General features: G+C 42.8%; 1 protein-coding gene and 1 long non-coding RNA gene across 3 annotated transcripts in view; one reads left to right on the forward strand and one right to left on the reverse strand.

Moving 5' to 3' along the window:
* LOC146203728 (uncharacterized) lies at window positions 1-15,168 on the reverse strand. Of its 2 annotated transcripts, none has more exons than XR_014703914.1 (3): window positions 14,989-15,168; window positions 13,078-13,185; window positions 1-222 (listed from the first exon to the last, which is right to left on the reverse strand). It is a non-coding gene; the product is annotated as an uncharacterized LOC146203728 (long non-coding RNA). The 2 variants fall into 2 exon arrangements; XR_014703913.1 differs by lacking the exon at window positions 14,989-15,168 and adding an exon at window positions 13,916-14,120.
* Window positions 15,169-15,262: 94 nt separating this feature from the next.
* The window catches only part of LOC146203729 (ribonuclease H2 subunit B-like), a 38,656-nt gene continuing 33,048 nt past the window's right edge, over window positions 15,263-20,870 (forward strand). The window contains exons 1-3 of the mRNA XM_084588900.1: window positions 15,263-15,290; window positions 16,290-16,352; window positions 16,627-16,731. Coding sequence (XP_084445026.1) covers window positions 16,638-16,731 — 94 coding nt within the window. The 5' untranslated portion in view covers window positions 15,263-15,290; window positions 16,290-16,352; window positions 16,627-16,637. The remainder of the gene's footprint in view (window positions 15,291-16,289; window positions 16,353-16,626; window positions 16,732-20,870) is intronic.

Raw genomic sequence — 20,870 nt, forward strand, 5'->3', positions numbered from 1 at the left:
ATGAATGAAAAGGCACATAAGTAGGAATACTTTACTTTGACACAGAAGCTATGGCCAACGTGTGTGTGTTGCCATTACGCTCGTAAGTGAAATGCAGACTTGTGGGTACACTGTTGAGCCAGTAGCACAGGGAGCAGTCAACTTGGACCAGGGAATGCCATGCTTTGAAAGGTGGGCAGCTGTTATGATCTCTCGACTAGCATCAGTCACGTGCAGGATCGGCTGTCATGGGGAGAAAAAACAAAAGTATGCAAGCTCAGAACAATAACAAAACATTGAGAGAAACTCAGAGACGTACCAAATTTAAATAAAAAGATAACAGGACTGCAGACTATGCAGCAGCTCATATATTATAATAGTGTATTTGCGTATGGTCACTACACCCTCAAAAAGGAAAGAAGCACAAATGCTGAATTCATGACTCGTCAAAGGAACCAGACCAAAAGAAAAGTGTGCACCATGTAGCATAGCTCAAGAATGAGAAAAGCCAAAACAGCGAAAAGGTTACCCTAAGTAAGGCCAGTACTAGTGCTCTCTGCATGCGTGCGACGATGTATCACTGCAGTGCACATGCACAGCAGAAATGGACACAGTGGGTGGCAAAGAACTGATATGAAGTTATCAACACTGGCCGCAGACATCAGAACAGACAGCTGATTGTGCTTTGGTATAACGCAAGCGTGCGGGCTTTGGTAGGTTGTGAAGCATATAAATAAACGTTGAGACATCTTGAAAACCATGTGTGCACATTTTCATTTGCTGCTGCATCTAAGAAGTTTTGCTTGCACTGTTCATTAGACGACATGCGTTGCTCTCAGATTGTAGCGTTTGTCGACTACACAGCATGATTCCAGAATTGCGACTGACTCAGCTGTGGACTTTTCATTTTCTAAACTTGCCAAACAGTAGTTTCCAGACAAGTAACAAGAAGTTCTCAAACTATGTGACAGGACCATAGCTATTTACTTTGAGGGTGGCCACAGCAAACAGGCAACAACCACGAGATGGCCAAATCCCTCACCAAAATGCAGCACCACAACAGTTGCTACAATGCTAGCATCATGAAACCTCTGGCTGTCTTTGATATACAGTCCTCATCACAAATACATCAGTTCATGTTGTTAAGGAGGCTGTCCATGAGCATCATACTTCTCAAAGCAGCTAAAAAATATTGCAAACAGAGACCAACACTTGACTTTAAGTGCAGTAGCAGCACTACTAACATTCAATGTGCTAATGGAGTACACACACTCTGAAACAGATAAGACAAAAAATCAATTATAAATAAGTTAGCGGTTGAAGATAAAAACCAGGTGATGATCTGTACAGAGTAATGTCTTGTATGTCGTTAACAAGCAAAATGCGACCAAAATTAGGTACATATGCTCCTGTAAGATGTAGTGCTGCACTGGCCTAGCCCAAGCAGTGCGAGTACCTCCAGTCAAAACGCTTTCAAGTGCCATCATCCATGAGATGGTTGCCCAATAGTAATCTGAATATTCATAATGCAGCGTTCCTTATCTTCGGCCAGCATTTTTCACTCTTCCCAATGGATGCAACCCTCCCCAAAACTCCACTCTGAAGACATCAATTCAGTCATGCAGAACTGTCAATAATGACCTGAACCACAAACCAACTTGGAGAGGTGGAAGCAGGCTCGAGCACTTTGAAGCTATAAAACGGGAGTTTTGAAGCATTCAAATTGTTTTGGAGCACGTTTCTAAAGTCAAATGATTTTATTAGCTGATTTTTTTATACCTGACATACCAAAATAACCTATTTGATTACTTTTTATTCAAAGATCAATGCATTGCTGAAAATACAAGACTAACAGCCAAAACATGTACAGATGTTTAAAATAACACAAATGACCTTAGCAACAATTTGGAACAAACTAGCAGAAAATGCAATGCTTGTTTTTATACTTGATGCCCGAACGATAAGTTTTACTAGAAACATGACTATTTTAGCTTGAGAAATGTGGACTATACCACTATGATGTGCTTAAGCACCACTAGACTAGTTCGGAGTTCACATCAATAAGCAGCACATTTCCACTCCCTATCTTGTGCATATAATTTTTTTTATCCATGCCTGTTCTGATAAAATTTCCAAGGCACTGGTCAGCAATCCCTTCAGTGAGGATAGACTCAAGGGTAGCCCTTTCCTCCTTCAGATGCCCTACTCCATGGCCTTCTGTCAGTGGCTTCTCAAGTTTTCGCTTGAGTGGCACTGGAGCTCCCCAATTTTAACACGTTAATGATAGGCCCTCCATGCCTGCCCAACACTTGTGACACTTGTAATGATTGACACCTTCAAGGTGTCACATCCATAATACTGTATATTTTTGTCTGACGTGTGTTTGACAAGCTTATTAACAAAGGTTCAATGAAATAGATCTACGACAGCCAGAAACGAGGCTCAATGCTGTTCTGGCTTATGGGATTTAACGTCCCAAAGCAACACAGGCTATGACCGGCTTATGCTCTTCTATTTAGCAGAAAAGGAAAAATATATAAAGGCCCTGTTAAGACACAGGTATGCAAACCAACAGAATGAAATTGAGGAAAGCATATAATTAACTAATAAAAAACAAAATCTGCATTGGTGATGTCTGTGCGATGTCAGCACACGTTAAAGATCCCCAGGTGGTCGAAATTACTTCGTAGCCCTCCACTACGGCTCCCCTTTCTCTCTTTCCACTTTCATTCCCACCTTCATCCCTTCCCTTATGGCGCGGTTCAGGTATCCACATATGGCAAGTGTGACAGATACTGCGCCTTTCCCTTCCTGTGAACAAATTATTATTATTATTATTATTATTGGTGATGAACGGTAATTAGCAGTGTATCTACTAGTAGATATGAAAAATCTCAAATGAAAAATAATCCCCCATTGCAAACTAGGAAAACAAAACAAAAACAAGAAACATGCCACCGTCGAGGTCCGAGACCTCCATATTATGCATCCCATGCTTTACAACCTAGCTACAATGATGGCTGTGCAATCTTTTACTTTCAAGCTATTTATGTTGCATGTATCCCAACATAGACAGCGTTCACCAGTGCTACACTAAACCACAGCAGCAGACGTGGGAATGCCCTGTAAATTCAGCAACAAGGTTAACAACTGGGAGAGTTGGTAATTATCAACTTTAAACCAGCCAAAAGACGAGACACAGAGAAGCCAGCCTCATCTCGTTCGCTTCTATTCTCTGTCTCGTCTTTTGGCTGGTTTAAAATGAAATACAGCAAGTGCCAAGTAGAACATGATGTGGAGCGTGGTGTCTGAAGGGTTGTGTATGAATGAGCCGAGCTGGCGCGGTGTGCCACTGCTCGTAGTGTGCCCAACCTCAGACAGGCAGCGAGACTCTCACGGATTCGGGCAGTACGGCCAGTGTGAGTGACTCTTTCGTCTTCCCATGACAACTCTAGACTGTTAGAAATTCGCTGAAAAAGAATGTATTAGTTTAGGCCGTTTACAGTCTCCAAACACACCATGAAATATTTCAGCTGTATTGCATTTCGCTTCTGCTTAAGGGGGGACATGGCTCTTAAAATTATTTTCCATTTTTTGACCAAATATGATAAAACCTGGCATTCTGATTCAGTTTCTTGCACTGATTTCAAACATATAACCGTTTTTACAACTAGCCAATTAGTTCAAGAGATAATGAAATTAATTGTTCATAATTTGCAAAAACAATAAAAAAATAACAGCCCTACAAAAAATTCACACGGACACTTTGCTAGGTACTTGCTGCCGCAGGGTTTAAATACTAGCGCCAGTAAATGTACAGTAATGTACAGTATCTCGTGGAAATATCTGTACTAGCGAAATAAATCTGCCCCACCATGCTGTGCCGCTGACAATAACGGGAGCTCTTTCGTAGGGCGGATAAGCTGCTAGGCGAAAAAGTTCCTTCTCCCCGCATCCGCGATGAAAAATAGTGCCTTCTCTTGACAAGAAGAAATAATATTTGCTTTGTCTGCAAGCTTAATACATCTTACATTTGCCATCAACTCCATAAAAAGCACCTTTCTTAGGGAGAAAAGATCGGATTCGGTAAATTTGTATGTTTTGTTTGTCGTTTTCGTCCGTGTCGTATTCGCAAGCTATCATTTCCCTTTAGATGTTTTTATGCTTGTAACTATATGAATATTTGCCTTTTTTCTGTTTTAAAATGTGCTGTACTTATAACCGCTGCATTTGGAAAAATTTTGTATACTTGTATCTTTTCTCTTTCGTCCGTGTCGTATTCGCAAGCTATCATTTCCCTTTAGATGTTTTTATGCTTGTAACTATATGAATATTTGCCTTTTTTCTCTTTTAAAATGTGCTGTACTTATAACTGCTGCATTTGGAAAAATTTTGTATACTTGTATCTTTTCTCTTTTTGTCACTGCTGGGTTTTTGAGCCAATTAGTTCAAGAGATAATGAAATTAATTGTTCATAATTTGCAAAAACAATAAAAAAATAACAGCCCTACAAAAAATTCACACGGACACTTTGCTAGGTACTAGAAAGCGTAATGAATACAATGTTAGGAGCATTTTTTTTTTATTTAACAAATATTAGTGATGTTATAGCAGTTCAAAGTTTTCAATTTTGCTCTAAATCAGACAGGAAGGCACTCACATTTGGAACAGTGAACTTTGAACTGCTATAACATCGCTAATATTTGTTATACAAAAGTGCGCCTAACATTATATTCGTTATGCTTTCTAGTACCTAGCAAAGTATTCATGTGAATTCTTTGTAGTGCGATTATTTTTTCATTGTTCCCGCAAATTATGAACAATTTCATTTATCTTTTGAACTAATTGGCCAATTGGAAACATAACTACATATTTGAAATCAGGGCAAGAAACTAAATCAGAATACCAGGCTTTATCAAATTTGTTGAAAAACGTAGGAAAAATAGCTTTAAGAGCTATGTCCCCCTTAAAAGCAACCAGTTTGGCCATGATTTCAATTCGTGAAATCGTATTCAATTAGAAAGAAAAAAAAAAATTATGTCATCGGACTTCTTGCGAGGATGCTTTAATATTTAGACACCGCGTGCAACAATATATAACAGATTAAAATCTCGAGGAAACGCAAAGTAGCCAATAGCGAGCGTATGTAGTCTTCACGCCATGCCAAAACTGCCGTTCGTCAAGCGTAGGTACCACCTCCATCAAAGAAAGAGAAAGCCAATATTCTTCTCGACTTAATGTATCGGTGAACTGGAGGCGACGGCGGTAGAAGAAAGACAAGAAGCTCAGGCAGCGTGTCCGCCCTGTGGTGTGCGAGAGGTGCTGTTTCCAGTTCCTAGCCTCCAGTGGTATATAAAACTGACCATATGCGGAAGCGCCTTATCGCAGACCAGACTGCCTGTGCTCGCTGATAGCTGAAACAGCCTCATCTGGCGCTACTCAAATTTATTGGGCGAACTCCACGCTGCACCACACCAGCGTAACCCGCACATGGCATTTTACGGTTTAAAACATGCAAGAGCGGTGTCTGACTGCTGCTCTTGTCACAGAGGGGAGTAATTTCGTATATTCGTTTGTATCGTTCAATGTGGCCGGCACTCGCCTAATTGTTTACGACACTGATTGACTCGATTTAAAAATTGCTCATTCAAGATTTATCTTATTTCATCTTCAAGGAGATTTCTAAACTCTATCAAGTCTTTGCGGCTATTTCAGTTATGAGACGTTCCAATCAACAGATTCAAATGAAAATCATACCCACATTTGGTTTTGAATTTTCTCACGTGGAGAAAAAAAAGTGTACATGACAAAAAAAAAAAAAAAAAAAAAAAAAAAAAAAAAAAAAAAAAAAAAAACCCAACAACAAATGGGCTATGTCTCTGGAGCAATGGTCCCAAACAGGCTCAAGGTGTGAGGACGCCGTAGCAGAGGTGTCCGGATCACTTCGGCCACCTGGGGTTCTTCAATGAAACTGCCATCGTTAAGGGACATGGGTCTTGAGCAAAATTTTCTTAATATCTGTCCTGTCAGTATGAAATTTGCAGGGTTTATGTAAATTCTTGTGCTGGTTTCAAATATGTTAGTTTTCTTCTACATAAATTTGCTGAGTAGTTACAGCAACTTTGCTGTTCCAGACTTGCGGGAAGCTTGTAAAAATATCTACTGAAGGGAAATTGCTAAAATGCACATGGATCTGTTCCTGAATGTCTAAGGAACACAATAAAACAAGTTTTGTGCTCCTGCCTTACTACAAGCCAAAGTTATGGAAGTTTAAGTTTCAGCTTCACAAGTGCAACCACCCCCTTTCTACATCTTCTTATGTTTAAAAATTTTTCATGCAGTTGAGACCTTGTATAATAGCTTTATTGTGTTCCTTTAACACTTACGAGCCAGTAAAGAAAAAATCATTACAATCTAACGAGTAGGAGAGCCACAATGCCACCCGGAAAATAGAAGGGTAGGCAAAATTTTCATTTTGAGAAAAAGGGAAAAAACGAATTGCAATGTCAAACACTAATTTAATCAAACAAAAACTGTAGAAATGCAGGCCTCTGTGGCCTAGAAGGCTCCTGGACAGTAATCTGCATTGGGTTTGCCCTTCTGCTTTCGTTTTGCTGCAGTCTGAAAAGCTGCAGAGGAAGCACGCTTCCTCTCTGCTCTGACATTCACTGGTGCAATGCACACGTTTACAATTTGAAATGGCTATAAACCTCCAGGAATGTAGTCTCTTTGCTTTCCAACGTCCAAGTGTCGCCTCTTTTATTTTGATTTGCAGCACATTCACTTGTCACTTTTTTTTTTTTTTTTTTTTTTTTTTTTTTTTTTTACGTACGTCGTTTTGCTACGTCCTCTCATCAAGACCGCGGTGAGGAACGTTTATTGCGGAAAAGAAATGTAATATGGAGCTGTTTGCTGCTTCCCAGTGCTCTGCATTGCACTGGAAGCAAGTGAATTCCCTAAGGACTATGAACGAGGTCCGATCGGCACAAACGCGCGGCGAGCTCTACAAAGATGACGTGTCCCGCAGTTTACGCATTGGAGAATAAGTTTGACGGCGATTCCATATCCCCGTTCACTTTTTTAAATGCCAATATCGCCGCCGTATGTTTTACGCTTCACCAATCTCGGCAAACTGTTTAGATCTGACGATCGTAACTCCGCATCGCCAAGCGGACTGTCCGCCGCGCTGCCGTCATCGTTACGAACACAATCCGTCTACCGCTTCGTTGCTGGAGTTGGCGCGAGTTCAAGCTTTTCCTGTTTTGAGCTTATCTTTCTGCTCATCTGCGGCCTGCGTTATCACTGTCGCGGCGGGTGCGACCGCTGACAGTAGCAGTCCCCCGTGCTGGGGAACACGCTAGGCCTACTTCAGGCTCGTACACACGATCGTTCGGCGCACGATTTTCGTCGGCCTGAGCGCGCACAGCCGGGGCAGGGCATCACTTGAGATGATTATTCAACTATTTTTTTCACTTTTTTCACAAATTCTTGCCATGAACGCACCTCGCGGTTCGGAACCAAGCGCGGCCGGCGTCACGTCTCCGCCGTCTCCCCGCGGCTCGGGCGCGCCGAGCAGACGCCGTCAGCCAGCTCCACCAATGCGGGGACGCGTTATCGTCACGTGCATCCCGAAAGCCAATGGGATAGGGAACCAAAGCTGGAGTTTGCTCCGCGACGCCAGCGCTCGGTTTCCAGCGGAGCGGAGAGGAACTACAAAACCTACGCGCATCCGCGCCCGCGTTGCGCGCGGCTGTCTGCGGAGTCTGCGCAGCCCGCTCGCTCGGGAGCGCGTGCTACAGGCAGCCGCACGTGCAAGCGGAGCGGGAGAAGGAGAGTGAGGACGAGGGGGGATGGTCGTGCGTCTGTGCGCGCAAAGCCGGCGCTCTTTGCCAGTGGTGTTTCTTATTTTTGCTTTTTTTCTGTGCCTCGGCTGGCTGGAGTCACGCTTTTTATCGGTGCTTTCGAAAGTGAGAAATTATTAATTGATCGCCGCGGACATTGTTTTCAAAGAGCGCTTGTTGGCAGGCTCAGACAAAAAAAAAAAAAAAAAAAGAAAAAAAAAAAAAAACGAACGCGAATTCGGTTCGGTACTTCAAAGCAGAGGCAAGCGACAGGTATTTTGAAGGACTTGAGGCGGCACCTCTTGATGTCTCTTCCATGTTGTTCAGAGAATGAAGGGTCCAGCCTTCTCGTTGAGAATTGATACGCGTGTACACAGCGACGAGTGCTCTGTGCGCTGGTTGGGAAGCTTCCTTTCCATTTGTGACTGCTCACTTGAAAGGGGCCTATTCAACTCTTTGGGGACAGACGTTTTAGGCGATGCTGCCGGCGCCGTGGTGCCTGCTTTCGGCGCGTTTAGGACGCGTTCCCTACAAAGGCACAAAGCATGCCGCCTTACCCTTTGGTTCCTGCTGACAGCGGTCAGGGGGAGTTCGCTGCTGTGGCGCTGCCATCCGAAATCAATGACTTATCTACCTTTAACGATGAGGGGTTTCTTAACTACCTGGATCACTGACGAGAAGCCGAGGCATGCCATTCTTTCGGCAGTTTCCTCTCTCCGTGAGACGAAGAGCGAGGAAATGCCTGACGGCTTTTCATGCAGGCGGGGACATCTCTCCAAGTAAACCTTTGTCTTCTTAATTCCACAGCTACGCTGTGCAATCCCTATTTCAGTTATCTCCTCTAACGAATGCGCAGTTTTGAGCTCCCGAAGCAGGATCGCGTATGAGGATAGGACGATTAACGTATGTGTTTTCCCTTTATAAGCGCCGTGATGGCATTAATGACATATATCTGTTTCTTGAGGCCGACTTGGTTCTGCGGTGGCTGCTGCGGCACCGCCAGTTACAAACAAAGGTGCGAGATACGAGCGGTACGAGATACCTAAAAAAAAACCGACAACCATCGTTTCAACACGAAAGAGAGAAAAACACTTTCACGAGTTTTGCGAAAAAGCGCGCCGTCACTTTTTCATTCCAGTTTTTTTTTCTTGCCCCCTTTGCTGGAGCGCGACGGCGGCCAGAATGCGGCCGGAGGAGGAGAGAAACAACCAAGCGCGCGCGCACAAACACGTGCTGGAGAGCAGCGCGGAGCAGACGACAGCATGCTTTTCTATGCGGCGGGGAGCAGACGACGCGGCCGCACTGCGCGTAGGTTTTGACGGGATCTCCATGGAGGGCGCTGACGGATGGATGGATGGATGGAATATAGGAGCGTCCCCTTTGAAACGGGGTGGTAGCAGTAGCTATCATGCTCATTTTTCTCCATATATCTTAATTATTGATTTAGAATTGTTCACTAAACCATCATTCTATTTATTAAATTTTGCTCCTACATTACTAACATTATGTCACTTCTCTGCTTTTAAGCCACCAATCTTCCAGCCGTTTTTTGCTAGTTTCCACCGCCGGTTTATTCACCCGGCCACTGTTATCTCTAAACCCCAGAGCTTCAGGAACAGTGATTGCGCCTGCATCAACTTCCGGATGGATACCATTGCATTCGAGTATAATATGGTCAATTGTTTCACTGGAGTTTCCACATACAGCACATGCGTCATCTCCATTGTTAAACTTCTTTTTGTAGCTGCGTGTTTTAAGGCACCCTGATCTAGCTTCAAAAAGGACGCACAGAACGGCGCAGCGCCCCCTGGCCCAGGTTTTCTCCCCTATTGCAAATGCCACGTTTTCTTTTTTGCTATTTTTTATGCGACCAATGGGCGAATGTAAACAGCAGAGGCGGCAATTTGAAGACGAAAGGCGGCTCTTTCGAATGAGACCAAGATGGCTACGGTGCCGCGCACAAAATGGGAGCTACGCCTCGCGGAAAATGGTTGTTTCGGGGGTCGTTTTCGGCCCAAATTTGGGCGACATCGACTATATTAATTGGCATTGTGACTAAAATACCGACCCTAGAGATGAAAAACTTAGCAGATAGGTAGATAAAGAGCTACTGATTTCGCAAATCACATTTTCTAAAAAGTGATTTTTTCGCGATTTTTTGGTCCGAAAGACCCGTGTCCCCCCTTATGCCTGCCATGCTTTCAGCTTCGACCAAAATGCTGTCTCCCAATTAGGATCAGACTAGGGTACCCCAGCTCAGTACTAGAGAGCTTTAATGACTAAACCACCGCGGTGCCGTAATAAGTAAATAAATAAGCTAAGACTAAACTTTTTTCTCGGAGCGTACCATGGTTATTTCATGCATTTCGCTGCAGTGACGCCGCGGATGTGTACTTTACTCTGACAAAGTGACTATAAACCGGACATCGGCCCTATGTGTACAAGCGCGAATCCGGCTCAGACCCGTACGTTTAAACCCACCCCGAGTCTAGCAAAAATGTTCATGTGTCGGCCCAGACGGCCCGTGGGTTGAGCCACACCTAGCTTTTGGGCCTGTCCACGCCCACGCAGTGTCGTGTGAAGTGCGTGCTACCTTCACCTGACGCTTCTACATAAGGTTTGACGATCTTCTATTTTTTTTTCGGTTCCTGGGGCTGCCTTTCAGTGGGTCGCTTTCTACTTTTCGATGTCTGAAAGGTAGGCAAGGCAGGCAGAGAATATCGTGGGGACCGCTTCCTTTGCTAGAAATGCGCAACGCTTTGCAGCACATGCCCATTTAACTCTGTCGTCCATGTTTTGGACACAAACCTGGGCTCCAAGTGCCCCTCACAAACAGTGACTGTATAGCTCGGTCCTTTCTTGGTATGCCGGCCACCATAGCTGAAGCTGTTCGACATCTTTTCGCGCTGAAAAAAGCTGACATTTTTCATTGCAGAATACGTAGCCTGTATTGCAGCAAGGAACAATGCTCTTTTTTCCACATTACAACTTAGAATATACCATGATCGAAGAAAGGCGTGGAGCGGGGGCGTCAGCGAGAAAAACAAAATGCACACCGTTGCAAGTTGAGGACTGATTGGCAATCCTTGAGGCACCCAGCAAACCCGCAGCCACCAACAGTCAACGCAATCTCTCGGCAGCCTATGGAAATCAGAGCATTGGTATCGCCACTTACTGTTCAGTGCGGAGCAGCCCATTCACACTCTTCTATTCTAACACCATGATGCAGAGGTTGTGGGTCCGGGCCGACCAGTGGCATATGGTAGCTTTTTGCTAAACGATTACCTTTCAGACAAACTCATTAAGAATTATCCATTGATTGCCACACCATTATGGGCATAAAGCAGGGGGTCTCAAACTCGTATTGCTACGTGGACTGCATTGAGAAAGCTTTTTCTCTCATGACCCAGGAGCCAGAAAATAACAAAACAACAGGAAACAAAGTACAATAATAACAATAAAATGAACAAAAATAAGCAAAACTTCGTTTTGCCAGACCAAGCCCTCCTATTATTGCAAGGGAAAAGCAATGCGTGCTCCTTTCCACTTGAATGCCAGACAAAAGCAGCTTCAGGATCGCTCGGAGAGAGGTACTGAAATGGTACACCTGTTAATAAATACCACACTTATAATCCTCAAGAAAAAAAAAAAAAGCACACTTGGAAATAAAAGAGAAGGCAGGATGTCTGACTCATTGCTTTTGAAGGCATAGTGATGCCAAATGAAAGTTCATGCAGATTAAGTGGTCAACGCCTTTTCAAAAATGAATGCGTACTAACCGGTACAAAGTCCGAGTTTATTTTAGTTGGAAATTAGGGCTGGTGGTAATGCTTGCAAAACGTCAGCTGAAAATTTTGAGCTGGCGGACTGCATCACGCAGCTCCGCGGGCCGTGCGCCAAGGCCCCTGGCACGAAAGGATAATCTCTGATGAGCGGAAAGAAAGTGTTCGACGTTAGGTAGAAGATAGTGGATGGAGTGGAGGGGCTGCATTCCCCATTCTCAGCAAGGGAAACTAGAATGCTTCTTTTCTCGTCAAGTGAAGAGGATATACTTTAGACAGGCATTGCCTCCGCTACGAAACGGGCACCACCATAGGCAGTGTACACCTCGCCAATTTTTTAACAGTACCACGCGACCGCCGACTGCCTGGCACAGCAGCGCCGGAAGATGCAGGAGATGACAAAGCAATAGAGTGCGAGGGCGTGCTGACAATTCTTGCTGCTGCAGTGAACCTCGTTTGCTACGCTGCTTTGATCAATGTGAAGCATCCTGCCACAATCGGCTGGTAGGCATATCGGTGCCCGGAGAAGCTGTCATTGTTTGTTTTTAGCCGCAATATCTGCATATCGAGCGAATAATATTTTCAAAGTACACACATTTCTGATAAAAAATCCAACATGCCCCATAACTCTTGCCATCGATACTTTTGAAAAATTGTTGTATCGGTACTTTCATTGCTTTAAAAAAAAAGAGAAGAAACCCTTGAGACAGTATCGGCAAATAGAACCAGGGACAAGTGTAATATTTGGAACATTACAAGTTTGCACAGACTGAAGCCACAAGCACATAGCAGAGCGTTCCCAGAATTTCGATATGAAACTTGATTCAAGGGGTTGCTGCCAACGGAGCAGAACAGCCCAGCAGACAAAACTTGCTGAAGCAGCATGACTACGCCTCCCTGCTTGTTCCCTCTCCTGATTTCCACTTTGCTTCTGCTCGGACAGTCGACGCTTGTGCAGTACTGTTAAAGAATTGGCAGGGTGTACATTCTGTGCTGCTTGTCTTGCAAGCCATTGATGCCACTCATTTTATCTTTCACAGTGGTTTTCAAAGCTAAAAAGTTCTTGCAGCAACTTTGTTACACGCACAAAAAAGCGACACAACCAATCTGTGCAGGAATATCATTCGTTAAAAAAGGCAGCTTTGCTAGTTTCTCACAGCAAATTGAGAAGATAATATAGCGTGGTTTGATCTTCCATCTCGTGCAAACATTTGTTTGTTTTTGGAGCCAGTCTGGTTTTCTTATTTTGAATCAACTGTTACATTGCACAATGTTTGCGATGCATTAATTGCAGCTGAGAAAGAAAGGCTGCGAACCACAAGCTGGACACTGCAGCTGCAGGAATTCTAGCTTGTTCGATTCATTCATGCACTCTATGCAAACTGGTGACCTGTGCCAAAGCATGTTCCCCATGTAAAACAAATGACCAGTCCCGGTGGCACAGCAACTGTTTTGAAATTAAGTACAGGGCTTACCTTGTGGCATAAGAGCATATACTGCCTCCGCCTTTCATAGACCCATTTGTTCAGCCTCAGCAACCAGCAAGCACATACTAGACTTCAAAACACATATCAGGAAGGTCCCTGCGTACCAAATATTAGACGTCAGCTTATAAGCGACCTTCGCACACACAAAACAAATTGAATTTAAGACAAGTACATGTTGACGCATTTTAAACACAAAGCGAAATCTCTTACCTCACCGTAATTAGAAAGCGGCCCTGCATACATATGACAGTACGCAGTCATAAAATGAGGCATGAAATCATTATTCTACACCGCGTCATAGCAACAAGGGTCACACAAAATGATAGTACATCGCACAAATGGTTAGTACGTCGTGGTGCATCGAAACAAATGCTTCCCACACAGGCCTGTGTGATCCTCGCCTTCGCTGCTTCTACGCGTTGTTTTGTCATGTCCTAGTATCCCCTAAAGTCCCTCTATCAGCTCAGAGACGTTACAATCACTCAGACCGCTGTGGAAAGCTTACCCAAGTTTCCCGCAGTGTTCAGGCGCACGCAAGACTGGTAGTCAGGCGTGTTTTACATGACTGAGATTTTCGTGCGGTTGGCCTAATAAACGGTATTTAACCGCATGTTCCTTGGTGTCGAACTGCGTTGAGCTTTCGATTGAAACTTTCGATAATACACATTCGGGGCGTTCGGGCCCACTGCCGGCCAAGCAGGCTCAATGGTCATCAGGAGAACACTCGGGCGCAGGGAAGTTGAAAACTAATGTCGAACTCCAGACAGCGGGCAATGACTCAATACATGCATACTGACATATCTAAAGAATAGAAAAAATTGCTTACAACACCAGAGCGCACGGCAGGCACTACCCACGACCCAAGCCATCCTGCTACTAAAAACAAACACCTACCCACAAAATAATAACCGAACGTGACGTCATTTCTTAAACCGGACAAGACGTCATGGGTAGCAGGAAGCATTTCGCTGCTGCAACCACTGTTGCAGAAAAAAACGCACAATTATCGTTTTAAATAAAAACAAATCCCTACAATGGACGAAAAATCGGGACGCATACAGCACTGCCAGGTATACTTCAACATTCCCTAGCGTTAGGGACTATTTTAAATCTAGCAACACTGTTCTGAAGTTATCAATGTTACCGGATTTTTATGAAAAAACAAAGTTGCCAGAATTTGGGGGACATATTTTCCCTAAGATACAAATGCATTCTTCAGATATTTCTTGAGCTGTACTGGCTGTGGTCGTTATTTAATACCTCGTTGGTAAACGCTCTTGGCAGCAAATTTTTTTTCTTGTTTAGAAGAGGAACATTAAAAAACCGTAGGCTTTAAGCTTGGCTTCAAGTGGCTGCAGCGCAATGCCTCGCAGTGTTGCTTTGGGAAACCTGCAAACTATGCAGAATGCGACTAAATGCGATGATCAAGAAAGACGCCACAATCGTTTGCGGTGCCGTTCTTTTCCATTATGTTTTACGTTGGCGCTGTCTAGCTTTCACCACAAATCTATATACACACACTAACTACCCCAGCCGTCTGTTTTGCCAGCAGTAGAAAATGCTTCTATACAAGCAGAAAAATAAGGTTTACTGTTTGGATGGTCGACAAAAAAGCATCGAAACCCTAGTATGCCAGACTCGCGGGCACTGCCCAGTGGCTCTGCTCACGCCGCGAGCTACATGAGCTACAGTGCGCTAGAATGCCGCGAACAAAGAAGCAACTAATGATGCCAAGCCTCTATGTGTGCCAAGCTCAGCACGATAGTAAGAAGTCCAAAGTTTAAAGTGCTTGATAGCGGGAACAAATGTGGCATACCGGTAATAGCACAAATTAAACCTGGCCGATCCACATTCGTTTATCGCAGCGCAAAACTTTGAACAACAAACGCCGTTCCTAACCTTTTGGTGCGACCGACTGTATTGGATTGGTGGTCCAGAACACCGATGCTTGAGCTAGAGGAGCCTTTGAAATAATTTGCGCGTGGAGTACGTACTACATACGTTCTGCCGTTCATCCAATATATGGAGGCCTAGCGCCTATAGCTAGCTACCATCATACCATTTCGCCCTTGCTGTCGAAGAAAGATCCCCAGCACGAATATCGCAGACTAGGTTCCTCCGTTCCTTTCTTTCCCCGTGATTGGTTGCGAATTCCCCTAGGCAGAACCGCAGAACCTTGAAAGAGTGCTCGTCTTTGTCATGTATGTTTGGTAGTTTGCACACTCGACTGCTGATAAAACCAATAACACGATTTCGTTCGCTTAATTAAGCAGGCAAAAAACAAAAAAAAAGTCACCAGTTCCAAGTTGAACTGCACAGCAACGTCCCTGCACCCCATAAGACGATTCTAGAGAATTTTCCGGATGTTGTTTAAGATGGCTTTCTCTGACCCTGCGCGCCTTTTAGTTCGATTTCGCCGTCGCGTTTTCATTTCGCTGCTGTGTTTTCTGGTACGTGGGTGTAAGTGGCCACAAGCTACACAAGCTAATCATTGCTTGAGTGCGGGTGCGGCTGTGGGCGTGCGAGTTTACCCGTTTACCTGTATGCCCTGTTAGAGGACGGTTGACTGTAAAAAACGTTTACTTATTTATCTCCTCTATTACTAATTCCAGCTTATTTTGTTAATTTCTATTTTGGCACCGCAGTGCACAAATATTTGTAAGGTGTCTCATTCGTTCCTGTTTTCATCATTGTCATCATCATTGACATTATCGTGGTTAATGGCGGCATAGTCAAATTCGACACCCACATGGTCATTGGTCATCCATCTAAATTGCCGGTTGGAGATTTCAAAACCACCCAAACTGCACGTTTGCTTGCCTTTCTTAGCCGCTGGAGATCGTTTATCGGGATGTCCCGCAAGCTTAAGAGCGAAGAAAAATTTTCAGAAGATGGCACGGAGCCAAGATTGTTCATACTGCCAAGTGCGTGAGATAAAGGCTGCAATGCCGCCCTTGCTTTTGCGTTATGCGTATTTGCATCAGCATTTTCATGTAACACGGCGTTCATTAAGCTGTTTCGGTTACTTTTTGCGAGATAATTTTTCTTATCTTATTACTGCTTGTAACAGTTTTCATGAATTAATTGTGGTTCCTGTCGCTTGAAGTATTGCTTTGAACCACTCTCCCTGTCCTAATGCTGAACTAGTTCAAGTTGCCAAGCAAGTACGCTTCTTTTTTTACTGTCCTGTTTTGCTCTAGGTGAGCTCGCCACAGGAAGGGTGCGAAGACATCGCCTTTTATTACTGCCCCGTCCAAATACAGGTAACATATCTTTGTGTTATCGTTGCCCATGAAATGATAGTCAAATCGGTAGTTTTTTTGATGACAAGAAAGAAATTTTGCTATTACGCCACAGGTGCCATGATGATGGTCCAGTCTTTGCAATTTTTCACTGTGTTTTTTCTCGTTGAAATAGTATGAGTATGTTACATTGCATGTCAAAAGGGTATTATTATTATTATTATTATTATTATTATTATTATTATTATTATTATTATTATTATTATTATTATTATTCCCTTACTTTTTTCTTTAGATGAACTCTCAATGTTCATGGGAACTGACTCGGGTGACTACCTGGAGCTGGTAAAATACCAAAAGGAGCATGAATCGTGGACAGCTGATAAAATTGTTGGCAAAGGTAAAGTTGCTACTTGGCTTATTGCTACATAGCAAGAAGGTAACATTACACATGAGAAATGCACATGGGACGTTATGGAAATCATGTTATGATAATGAATAAGCTTTTCATGTCTGCTTAAAAAATTCCTGTCGGCCATTTATTTCGTGCTTTTCAACTCAACAGCAGGCTGCACTAAATAGCCCAGATCTGCTTTTCTAAGAAAGTAAAGCTATCGTCACTCCATAAGTTTTTCTTCTTTTCTTTTTATTTTTTCTCAAGAGGTTCAAAGTGCATCTTCCACTTTCTTTCCTGCCTTTTCTTTTCCTCTTAAAATGGGTGGACATCCTAATGGGTCAGACTGGTTTAAAAACAATTCCTAGTTGATTGGAGTTGGTTCCTAGTTGAGTTCCAGTTGGAGTCAACTGCACTTATGCCTTAAACCAGTTTTACCAGTTTGGATTTCACCTTGGATAGTATTATGCACTGCTGTAGATATCTTTATTATGCATCAAAATTAGAAGCAAGGGATAACTGGTTTTCGATGATCTCTTGTTTCACAGAAACAAAGTATTTCTGGCCTCCAAAACTTTTTGCTGCAAATACACATGGGTGTTACTTTTGGTGTACTCTTTATGTGTAATTTGAATGGCATATTGCATTATGTAGTATTGTTATATGGTATGGTATATTGGGGTTTAACGTTTCAAAGCAACATGAGCTATGAAGGATGCCGTAATGGAGGGCTCTTTGTTAATTTCAACCACCTGAAGCTGAGCAGATTGGTGCCATTGGAGTAATTTAAATAATTATGTAGTAAAGGTTGGAAAGTTCTGGGCTCATTTCGTTTAGTATAAGCTTAAGTGTGTCAATAGATTTGTTATGCAAATGGGATATACTATTGCTTGTCTTCTGCAGAGAGTGTGCAAAGACTGCTTTCGCTGGCAAATTAAATTCAACATTTGTGCACTACTCATTGTGTACCAATCTTTTTGTGTGCTTTTACAGCTCTTTTTAGTAAAACACCTCAGTCAAGCTTGCTTAGCAGCACTTCTTGCTTTGTGAGTTCATGACTTCTACATATTGACTAAAATGAAACATACATGGACACAGCAGAGTAGGTTGATGGGATGAGTGGAAACTTTTGGCCTATATTGTTGCCTTTAAGTATGAGTTTACATGATAGTGTTAAAAAGGAAATATTAGTCAAATGTAAGGATAATTGAAGATTTTTATTCTAGTCCCGATGCAGTTTGCATTGGTATTACAACTTTGTATATGATAAACATCCCCAGTGCATAGACCAGGCTGCTGTGATCGTCTGTGCAAAATGTTAGAGCCACTCTGTAATGTGGGGAATATTAAAAAAAAAAGGCCTTTCATTCTCCACCCTGCTCATCTCCCACGCTGGTACCCAGTTTTTGCCCTGATGCCACAGCAAGCTGCGTTTCATTGTTACTTCATTTTTTTTTATGGGCAACTCTGCCTTTTGATGATGTCCATTTCTTCTTACCATGAATGCGGGCACATTGTCTCATCACAAGGCTGCTTGTGTGTTTCTTTGTGCCTGCTCTTCAATACTGTGTTTCATGTGTATAGCTAGGCTGGGAGACAAAAAAAAAAAAAGCAAGAAAAAAAAAAACCCAGCAAGGTGAGGCTCATAAAAACGCAGCACAAAAAGAAATTTTGTTTGCGAGGGCTTGCTGCCCGAATGAATGAAAGGAACTGATTATGAGAGTATGAGAGAGAGATGCATGGCAAAATTGCTTGGTTGCACCAGTTGTTATTGGGTTTTAAATTAGTATTTGAAAAAAAATGCAGCTATGTGTTTCAGTGACAACGCCTGGGTACTTCTGGAGTGCAGCAAATTTTTCAACCGAGGATGCTCAGGGACCTTTTAGTTCTATAGCAAGGACTTCACTGCTTACAAGTTGGGCACAATATTGAAATGTTATCGATACAGACCGGATTTTAGGCAAATGCCAATTTTTTTCTGCGCATCGTAGGCACATCATTGTTACATATGAGCATGAATTAGGTGTTGAGAATATGTTTACTGCAAATTTTATTGTGCCTATAAATGCCTATTTTTCAATGGTTAGTGGCTGTGAATGCATATTTTCAACATTCATGCCTAAAAATGCCCTATTTTGGCTAGCCTAGTCCTGAAACATAGTGCTAAACACGTGAGCCGAAAATGCCGAAACAACTGTTTTTCTATTTCTGACATTTTGTCTTTCCAGCTTGTACAATTTAGCTTACTGGTAAAGTGATAATCGACCGGAAGGTGCTGCATTTCGGAAAGTATTTGAATTCAGTAACTTATACGCTTGTCTGAGCAATTTCCAGTTGGTTTCAGCTGTCACTAACTAGGAATGGTTCATAAACCAGCTAGAACGAACTTAACTGGTTACGATTTTGTCTATCTGCCATATATTTCCTTGTGCTCCATGGCTGCACGTTATCCCCATCAAATATTTGAAGGCAATCTTGTCGAAGCATGCTGCACTAGGAAGCTGTGTATGCATACAAATACCAGGGATGTTTCATCAAAGTAACTTTATGCCTTTTGCGTTTAAGACACATTAGCACCCTAACGTAAACAACCTTTAACAAGACCCTCATTTAATGCTTATATGAACACCACTCTTCCGTCGTCAATCCTGCGCCATATTCGAATATGGCACGGGATTGACGGGCAAACACAAATGAGCCTAGTTGCTTTGGAAAGTTGAAGAACTGCTTTAACATGTACTCATTTCTTTAAGATACGATCCCTACCAAAACAGAGTGAAATGCCAAGTATTGTCCGAAAACGTGAATCACTCCCACCGTGGTACTCTCTATCCACAGTTTGTGACCCCCCCCCCCCCCTCTCTCTCTCTCTCTCTCTCTCTCTCTCTCTCTCTCTCTCTCTCTCTCTCTCTCACACACACACACACACACACACACACACACACACACACACACACACACACACACACGCACGCACACATGCACACAAAATATATATGGGAGTGTATTTTATACAGATGTAATCAAGAACTGAAGTCTGTGTAGGAAATACAATATGCATGACAAAGCAGAAAATTGAAAATACATGGTTGCCTTGGTATGCATCACTTTTGACTGCTGAATGTTATGCCTTCTGTGTTGGCGTAGAAAAAATAGCAAACAAGAACATCAAAAACAGCATCTTATATATGGATTCCCTTAGTGTTATCTCCACATTAAACCCTGGAAATGCTGTTAAGCCATTAATAGGAAGCATAATGCACAACATAGTAAAAATCACAATGCTGAAACACACCATAAAATTCTGCTGGGTCTCTATTTGCTTCGGGATCAGGGGTAATGAGAGGGCAGATGGATTGCTACCTGGGCCAGAGCCGTGAGAATAAAACATTGAACATGCCTTACAGGCATTGCACAAAGCTAATACTCAGCACACTGAGAGCCAATTGGCAAGGTGCTTGGAGAAAGAAAGCAAACAGCGAAATCGTGTCAATACCAGGGATGTTTCATCAACGTAACTTTGTCCTCTACGTTTAAGACACACACATATTACACATACTAATTCTTTACTAATGAAGAAAGACCAGCCTGTTTGTGAAGTTTGTTGTGGTGAGCTCACAGTAGTTAACGTTCTAATCACATGCACAAAACTCGAAGAACTGAGGGAAAATATTTTACTATATTTTACACTCACCACATCCCATTTCATCCAATGATGCTTTTAGACGAACCAACTGTTGTTGATTTTCACATGTTTTATGTTTTTTAAGCAAGGCAATGTTTTAAGCCATCTATAGATATAAAAAATTGTTACTTAACGCAGTACGCTGCTTAACCTTGTATTTGGCATGTGATGGCCATAGCCACTTATGCGCCATAAAACTTCATATAGCTAGCCACCTTCTTCATTGTAATGAACTGGGGATGTTATCAGTAAGTGTGAATTTGCCTTTCTTATAATTGATTGATTCATTCATTATTCTAAACCCATTCAGCGACATTTTGGTAGTGTGCATAGCTTAATTATTTCCATCACGTCAAAATAAACTGTAACTTGGAGGGCTTTAGAAACTACTTTTGCATTGTTGGGAGGTAATGGCTCTATGGTAGATCATAGTTAATGCCGATTTTTACTATTAATTCTG

The sequence above is a fragment of the Amblyomma maculatum genome, chromosome 1 (genome assembly GCF_055883805.1).
Source record: "Amblyomma maculatum isolate TAMU_Amacu chromosome 1, ASM5588380v1, whole genome shotgun sequence".
Taxonomy (NCBI): domain Eukaryota; kingdom Metazoa; phylum Arthropoda; class Arachnida; order Ixodida; family Ixodidae; genus Amblyomma; species Amblyomma maculatum.